Below are 8,810 nucleotides of genomic sequence, written 5' to 3' on the forward strand. Positions count from 1 at the left end.
GCCTCTGCCTTTGGCTCAGGATCCCAGGGTCCTGGGATCGAGCCCCGCATCGGGCTCTCTGCTCAGCCGGAAGCCTGCTTCCTCCTCTCTCTGCCTGCCTGTCTGCCTACTTGTGATCTCTGTCAAATAAATAAAATCTTAAAAAAAAAAAAACCAAACAAAAAACTGAGAGTCAGATGCTCAACTGACTGTGCCACCCAGGCATCTGTCTGTTGTTTTAGATAGCATGCCACATAATTAGAAACATAAGGTTCAGGTGCCCTTTTAAAAAATTACACTGAAAAGAGAGATTATTAAGTATATATAATCTTATTCAAGTGCAAAAGAAATTTTCCTTTTTTTTTATTTCAGTAACTCTTTGCAGTGTTCACTTTGCCGTCTTAGTTTAACTGAACATGAACACCTCAAAATCCTATTTTTCTGTTCCACTTACCAATCTAAGCTGACTAACACAATACCTGTCATTACCAACACTTGCTGGGATACCTTTTAAGGTAGGACAGTTTGCACAGAACTTTAGGTGGGCAGAATGTAAGGGTGAATTTGTATTGAGAATATCCATAGTAGTGATGAATCTACAAGTTACCAATACCGCATCAACACCAACTTTTTAATGCACATTAAACATATTTGTCCTCATCTTGTGTCTTCTGAAAAGCCACTGGAAAGTAAAGCATCAGTTAGGTCATAGCCATACTATTAATTGTGATTGTGTTTCTGCTATCATGCTTCTTCCTGCTTAATTTAAATATACTAGGTAGAGATAGCTTTTTATTGTGTTCCGGTATCACACTGCCAAAACAGTTAAAACAGAACAAAAATTATCCAGCAAAGGAATGCATTTCAATGACTTTATTGAAAGGTATATCCCTTAGTACCAAAACATAATGGTAGTTGGTTAGGCTACCTCTGCCAACTCAAAATTAACACTGATGTAGTCAATTACTGAAATATATCAGCCTTTTGGGAAAATTGAAGTTATCCACAAAACACAGTTCACAAAAGTATAAGATATATTGTGGTTCTTTGGTTTATTTTCTAGTGCACATTTACCTACAACATGTCAGAACTGGGTACAGCCATTATAGATGCACTCAGGCTACTTGCTGCACTGAGTACTGTCTACAACACTTTTAATGCTGTAGATCTCCTTACAGTCACTGACTTAATAGAAAATCTTGAATACTACCTTAGCAACTTCATAATTATGAAGATGCCTACTTACTTTTTTAAAGACTTTCTTTTGGCACAGGAGGGGCAATTAGTGAAAGTATATTCTCTTCCTTTAAAAATTCTAAATTAGAAGCAATAGCAGTTTTTATAAAAACAGCCCTTAGTAAAAGCTTCTGGAGTGTTAAATCAAATTTTTGGAGTGAAGTTATTTTGAACTAGTAACACAATAAAAACAAATTTTCTTGATGGGATTAGATGGAGGCAGTGGATATTATGTAATTATTATCATGGATACAAACATTACCTGTTTTTTAGAAAAAATATTAAAGATAACTTAGTATGCCAAAATGACTAGGCCTGTAGTTTTACTTTTATAAAATGCCTTCAAATTTAAGTGTAATTCCCACTTATCAATAAAGTCCAATCTCTGGATTATCTATTACTTGCACTACAGGTACCAAGAAACCATTTTCACTGCCTCGAATAGTGACCCTTGTTATGCCTTAAAAGTGCATTTGTGAAATGTTGGTTTTGATGTCTACCTCCTATTTTAAAATTTAATTAGGTTACCACTTTTAATACCATCTAAATACAATATACTGACCCAATATAGAAGGTTGGGTCAATGTTAGAAATGAAGATTCACAGTTCACCTTCCCAGGCTTGTTATTAACATTTCACATTTATGCTCTTAGCTTTGAATTGTATGCCTCACAGATGAATTCAAATTTATTTTAATTCCCCTATAGCTTATTAATTAGGTAGTTTTGCCAAATCTGAGAACATCAATGCTAATCTAGTTGTGATGTTCTGAGGCTTCACAGCTTAAATCCATTAAAACATTATGGAATCCATAGCTCAGGATTGTGGAGAAAGGCTTCAGAGAAGAGCTTTTTGTTGCTGTAACAATCCTATTTAAACAAACAAAAAATTAAGTTATTAGAATTCCGCCAAACATAAATATTAACTTTTAAAAATGAACTGTTTAATCGAAGATTTAGAATCATGTCGTATGTAGATGTGTTAACATTCAGTTTGAATAGGAAAAAGTTCAATCACCACTCAGTTAAATTCACATGGCAAGAATGTATATCCTACGATAGTGATGAGATATTCATTTTTTATGCATATAACTACTTTCCAGTGTTCCAACTGCTGTAGCAATGGTATACAAATATAGTGTGGAGATATCCTGGCAGTTTGCAGATACCCAATATGGAGACTATTTGCCGTAAATTACATTAATTGTAACATCCAAGTTCATACTGATTTTGCTCATAAGCTAAGTCTCAGTTCGTTTATGGTTCAAACTTTTGGTTGTATAGTCCTGCTCAGGCTTGTGTTAACTTGAGATGTGCCAAAACTTCAGAATACATACAGCAAAATGATGTGAAAAACAGTGTCTTAGTGCTTCTTTTAAAATTTAGGTTTTTAAGGAAGATGTAATTTTCTAAGTGATAATTTAATGAATCGGCTAATATACATTTCAAAGGTTGGATAATTCCTTATTCTTAGGGTATTGTCTTAGATATAGCATATGCCCTCAAAATATTAACTGATTAGATCAGTGAAGTCATTTCCCCCCTTGCCTCTTCTAACTCTATCTTATGTTGAAATTAATTCAGATTTTTAATTCTTGAATTATAGAATAAAACTGTAGCATTATAAAATTTTCTTTATATGGAGAGTAACTATGAACCACATTTACCAATTAAGGGACCATTTCAGGAATTGTTGGAAGGTGGGTTATTCTGTAGTAACTATGCTTCAATTGCCGTGCAGTACGTCCAGAAACAATCCATTTCAACTTCTGAACATTTGGTTTGGAACACTTGTTAGATGAATATTCAGTTAAACACTTGGATACAAGTTCTTGCCAGAAGGTCAAATCTCTGCCATTTATCTGTACATAGATTAAAAAAAACTTATTAGTCAATAAAAATAAAAGTCCTACAAGATCCACCTTGATTTCAGCTTAGGTCATGATCTCACGGTCATGGAATCGAGCTCCTGGTCAGGCTCCATGCTCAGTGGGGAGTCAGCTTGAGATTCTCTCTCTCTCCTCTCCCTCTCCCCATGCCCATCCCTGATCTCTCTCTCTGTAAAATAAAAAGTCTTATAGTATTTAACCACAGCAATAAATTGTGGTCTTCTAACATGTGTCTTTCCTTGTTAAATAAATTTGAGGATAAGCTACTCAAGTTTCAAACAGACACATGACATCTCATTTTACTTCAGGAGATAGTTCAAGTGGTTTAGTTTCTTTTACAGCTATTAACACCATTTAGGATATGACCTTGACATACCTTGGAATGTGTCTGAAGACATTCTATTCCTTCTGTTAACTCTACACACTTCTGTGCTTGGATCTCCAGTGCAATGATAGACAATGCCAACACAGAAGGCTAAAAGAGAGAAATTCTAAAGTAAGTGTTGAATAGAAAATAGGTATATAAATAGGTTTAGTCTTTATAAAATATTTACCTTTGCTTTAGAAAATATGATCCTGCAGTGGCATGCCTTAAGTTGAGCTTCTAGTCTTTCAAAATTAAGGCTATTCCTCCTTTAAAAAAATGAAAATGAGATTAATTTTATGTAGATAATTTTACATGTAGTCAAAAGACAGATGTTTAGAATGACATTGAAATCATTTTAAAATGAAGTTTATGCACACTTATCACAGAAAATAAATTATTTGAGGAATTCCCCTTCCTTCAGGGGAATTAACTTCTTAAAGATACTGTATATGAATTTTAAATAATTTGCTACCCCCCCCAAACTATCATATCATATAACTCTCAAGCTTTTTTTTCTTTTCATTTTAATGTACTTCTGCAACTATTAAAGTTCTTTTTTGATAAATCTGTTAGGTGCTTACTTACTAGGTTCTATGAGTTAAGTAGTCTGTAAGTGGAAAATGTAATAAAAAAAAGTTGAAATGTCCTTTAATCCCAAGAATTAGCCTTCACAGACTTCAAAAAGCTGTTGACAACTGAAAGCCTCACTTCTGTGGGACAGTTAAGTGAAATCCAAGGAGCTGCTGCTGTCATTTTACTCCCCCTCCCCCCCCGCCTCATTTTACTTATTTTGATTGGAATTATCCCAAGATACTGATTTTATGCAATATCCAGAATACCAGTCTGATTTCCCAATCTCCTTTGGTCAAAACAAAGATTACATACCTTTCAATTGGTAAGTTCTCTTGAATGAGTGAATAGTAGAGTTGCAGAAACTGAAAGGCAGTAGTAGCTTTGACTTTCCAACACACCTTCTCCAATACAATCTTTTCCATTCTCATCAAATCTGAAACCGTGAACCTATACTGGCTTATTCGGATCAAGTCAGTTGCCAATGGGACATTCCTTTCCTCTTCTATTGATTTAACAGCCAAATAGAAGCAGCTCAGCCCAACACACCCAAGGTGCTTGGGCTGTACCTAAAAAGACAGTAAGCCCATGTTTTTAGCTTATTTTAATTAAAAAAAAAAAAAAAACAACAACAAAAAACCCACCATAAAGGATAATCAGATCCATTATTATGCAACTGTATCTCTGAGATGTAGTTCTCAATTGTGAAGGACTTAATGAGATCCAATCATACCTTAACTGTAGCCTGTCAATGCTATTATGTACCCACTTGGAACCAATTTTGGAGAAAGTAGACCAAGTTTCAGTATAATGTTTGACTTCAGCCTGTAAGAAATTCTTTTTTTTTTTTAAAGATTTTATTTATTTATCAGATAGAGATCACAAGTAGGCTGAGAGGCAGGCGGGGGGGGGGGGGGGGGGAAGGGGAAACAGGCTCCCTGCTGAGCAGAGCGCCTGATGCGGGACTCGATCCCAGGACGCTGGGATCATGACCTGAGCTGAAGGCAGAGGCGCCCCAGAAATTCTTCTTTTTTTTCCTTCCTAAATCATTGTAGAACTGTAAGCACTATATTCTAGTTGGACCAAATAAATTAACTTGTCAAAGGCTTACAGAAGGAAACTCGTCACGGCTTATGCACAAAAATTTCTTTCTAGGATGTTGTGTTTTTCCAGACTGTATTCTTTGTAGTAAAACATAAAATGGTTTTTAAATACTTTAGCACACACTGTTTACTCTGCCTGTAAAGCTCTATCCATATATTAGGAAATATCCAGATATTTCCTAAATATCTATAATGTGACAGAGTCAAACTTCTATCCATCCTAAATTCCAAGTTAAATGAAAATGCCAGTGTTTATATGCTCCTTTTCTTGGAACCTGTTCAGCAACATACTTACTCATCTTTAGGGGTTTAATTATCTTTCTTATCATGCCTTGCATTGTTTGATAGTTACTGGTACAAATACTTTTTTCATATAAGATTGTAATATACTTAAGGGACGGATATATATTATTAATCTGTGCAACATTTATAGATTCAAAGGTAGTGCTCGCACAAGGTGTCTATAGAATAGTTTAATTAGTCTGTTGAGAAGTTTCTTGAACCATCCAATTCAACAAATACGGAGTTTCTTCTGTATATGACATATTGTGTCAGGTACTGAGGACTAAGAGGAGTTCCATTCCAATTGTCACATCATCTCATTGACTAATGACCATGGGCACAGAGAAGGTAGATGTATTTTTAACAGTTAAGCAAGCTCTGAAAGCTACATGATGTCCTGCTTATCCAGGATATGGGAATAATTACATAAATGCTCCTCCTTCAGAAGATATTCTCTTCTCAACTGTATACCAACGTTTGCTGAAAATGACAAGCATAAGCAAGATCTGAATAGGCCTAAGGCTAAAATAATTAAGAATCTTATATATGCCTGGAGATTAAGAAACATACTGTACTGACCCAAGTGGTTCAGAGCATCCAAAAAAAGAAGGAAAAAAAACCCACCAAAAAAACAAACGCCTCTAATTCTTAACCACAATCTAGCAGTCTGCCTCTAACACATTTCTTAAACCACAGTAGATAAATGAAAACATCCAACCTATCAAGATGGATTTTATTTTTTAAATTTTATTATTTTTTTAAAGATTTTACTTATTTATTTGAGAGAGAGTGAGAGCGAGCATGAAAGCAGAGGTCAGAAGGAGAAGCAGATTCCCCAGGGAATTGGAAGCCCGATGCAGGACTCGATCCCAGGACTCCAGAACCATGACCTGAGCAGAAGGCAGTCACTTAACCAACTGAGCCACCCAGGCGCCTTTCAAAAAGGATTTTAACAACAACAGCCAACTCTCATACTGACAGAGTCTGCAATTATTTGCTATTAGACTATTTTTCAATGTCAGAAGTTAAATTTAATGATGCATTATTCTTGACTATAAGGAAGAGTATTCATCAATGCTGTAGTACACAGAATCATTAAAATGTTTTGGCTACTTGGTGAAAATAAAAAACGTCAAGTTTATGAATGTCAGCCCAAAGCTACAGCAATTCCATCTCAAAAACACACTAAGCAAAACTAAGAAATACTCTGTAATATAGCTTTAAACATACCTTCATTTTGGACAGGAATCTGTCCAGTAAATTCACAGCTAGAGAAAATGTCTCCGTGTCGAAGCCAAAGAACTGAGTTAGACTGAGAAGATCTTTTACTTCAAAGTCCCTTAGCCTTGCAGTCATTCTGAGGCCATTATCGTGTGCAGATTCAATTAGTCTCAAGCCGCAGACCTTTGGCTGACATCTCGACTCCTGTTCCAACAGGGCATTCAGCTGGTGTAGCAGTTTCTGAGAGTCAGTTGTTGTCAGTACCTCTATCATCTATATATAGAACAAGGCCCAGAAAGGAGTGTAAGAAAAGCCCTTCCTGCCTTGTATCATGCTAAGTGCTTTATAACACAAGTCTCCCCTCCCCAAAGCCCCTAGTGAATCTAAGTCCTTGTAAAACGCCATTTGTTACAACCCCCACCCCACCCCATCCCACCAGTTGGTCACATTCTAAATTGTGAGTTCTTAGAGGACAGGAGCCTTGCCTTAAAGAAGAAAAATGCAACTCTTCAGAAATAGTTGTACAAGTCATTCACTGTCAAGAGATAAATGCATATAGATGCTGTAAGATAGGGTGCCAAAAACTTTGAAATTAGATGGTACTATGTTATTCTGCCATATATTAACAACATGAACTATTAATGTTAGTTAATTTTACTTCATTCCTATTTCCTCATCTGTAAAGTGGCTATGAGGTTACTACCTATCTCATAGCCTTGTGTGGAAAAATAAGATCACCTAGATACAGTGCTTAGCACACAGGTACCTAAGAAACGCTGGACAATAATAATTTATTTCTACGTCTGTAAAACGAGGTTAACAGTATTTCTCTGAACGGCTGTTAAAATTAAATAACATGATTCACGTAGAGTTTTGCACAATGCTTGACACACGGCGCCCAGTAATTGTTAACTTTTATTGGTATCAGGAAAGGAAACTTTAAGGGTGCTACGGGAACACATGGTGAGGGCGGGAGGCTAATTTAGGTTGCAAAATGTACCTGGGAGTTTCATTAATTTAAGAGTCGGTATTCCACAGCTCCTATGTCCTGGCCACAAGCTAAGCCCCGGATACAAGGATATCTCCCACACCAAGTGAAAGACAGGTAGGAAGGGGATCTTTAAAGCTGCGAGACGAAAGGAGTGGGCAAATGAGGAACCTCTAACTTTATGGATCCAACTCTTTGGTCCCTGGGCTGGTCCCTGGGACCGGGCAGACCAGACAGTAAGACTCTCAGGAGGTCGGATCTGGCCCCGCCCCTCCAAGCTCGGACTAGCCTGGACTTGTTGCTTACAGCAACGGGAGAGTTAATCGAGAAGAGCGCGGGCCGGAACTATCCCTCACCCCACGCCCCCAACCCTGCTCCCTAGCAGCACCACGAAGTCAACCCGAAGTCCCAGCTCACCTTGACCGCGACTACGGCTCTTCAGCGGTAACCACCCTCCCCGGGCCTGCTCTCACCTCACCCCACGATATCAGATCCGATAGGCCCACGAGGTGAGGGGACTCGCGGGTAAGAGGGGAGAGGCCCGGGGAGGGGGAGCCGTCCTGAGTGGAGGTCTCCGCAGCGCCGCCCAGACGACACTGCCCACCACAGGGTCAGCTCGGAGGCGAAGGGGCCGCTCCCCAGCGCCTGAGTAATATATTGGAGGGCGGGGCTTTCCCCTGGTGGGAAGGGAAGGGGGGAATTTTAACCCCTGATTGGTGTATTTCTTTTGATGGATGGCCTCAGCGGTCCAAAGAGAGCTGGTCTGGGAAGGAAGAAGTCCAGCCAATCAGCACACACTTCCCATTATCCTGGGACAAATTCTCCGCCCCTTGAAACCACGCCCCCTACCTCTAAGCGTCTCTCATTGGAGAATTTCCCTAAGTGTCTTCAATGAAGAGGAGGTCGAACTAAATGCTGCACGAACCCTGTCCCGACTCAGGTCTCTTCTAGCAGCCGGATTGGCCAGAATATCATTCCAGAATGTACTGGGAGCTTTTGTTCCTGCGGTTTAGTAGAATTGTTTGACCTCCTCTTTGTAAAAATACAGTGGCCTATTTATAAAACACAAAGTAAAGGCTTGGTTTTTCATTACACATGAAGAGGTGACTTTTTCTATGCGTTGTTGTATTAAATTCCATAGATTTCTCCTTGTGAGCTTGGAAATCAATTGAGTCT

The 8,810-nt window shown here is 38.1% G+C and overlaps 1 protein-coding gene across 3 annotated transcripts; it reads right to left on the reverse strand.

Moving 5' to 3' along the window:
• Positions 1 to 295: 295 nt before the first annotated feature.
• Positions 296 to 8,300, reverse strand: CCNG1 (cyclin G1). Of its 3 annotated transcripts, XM_080804534.1 has the most exons (8): positions 8,052 to 8,258; positions 7,647 to 7,772; positions 6,656 to 6,919; positions 4,356 to 4,609; positions 3,658 to 3,736; positions 3,480 to 3,578; positions 2,882 to 3,076; positions 296 to 2,084 (listed from the first exon to the last, which is right to left on the reverse strand). In XM_080804534.1, the coding sequence occupies exons 3-7, from the start codon at positions 6,917 to 6,919 to the stop codon at positions 2,885 to 2,887; spliced, it is 888 nt and encodes a 295-aa protein (XP_080660660.1). In that variant the 5' UTR covers positions 7,647 to 7,772; positions 8,052 to 8,258; the 3' UTR covers positions 296 to 2,084; positions 2,882 to 2,884. The 3 variants fall into 3 exon arrangements, with proteins under 3 accessions (XP_080660660.1, XP_080660659.1, XP_080660661.1); XM_080804533.1 differs by lacking the exon at positions 7,647 to 7,772 and having other exon boundaries at positions 8,052 to 8,300; XM_080804535.1 differs by lacking the exon at positions 7,647 to 7,772 and having other exon boundaries at positions 8,108 to 8,258.
• Between the last annotated feature and the right edge of the window lie 510 nt (positions 8,301 to 8,810).

This window comes from Martes martes (genome assembly GCF_963455335.1).
Source record: "Martes martes genome assembly, chromosome: 5".
Classification (NCBI taxonomy): Eukaryota; Metazoa; Chordata; class Mammalia; order Carnivora; family Mustelidae; genus Martes; species Martes martes.

Excerpts from the sequence above, each read along its gene's own strand:
- CCNG1 (XM_080804533.1), bottom strand. The coding sequence starts at position 6,919 with ATGATAGAGGTACTGACAACAACTGACTCTCAGAAACTGCTACACCAG. Across the intron at positions 3,737-4,355 it reads GAGAACTTACCAATTGAAAG|GAGGAATAGCCTTAATTTTG; the intron begins GTATGTAATCTT and ends ATTTTTTTAAAG. Across the intron at positions 3,579-3,657 it reads TCATATTTTCTAAAGCAAAG|CCTTCTGTGTTGGCATTGTC; the intron begins GTAAATATTTTA and ends TCTCTCTTTTAG.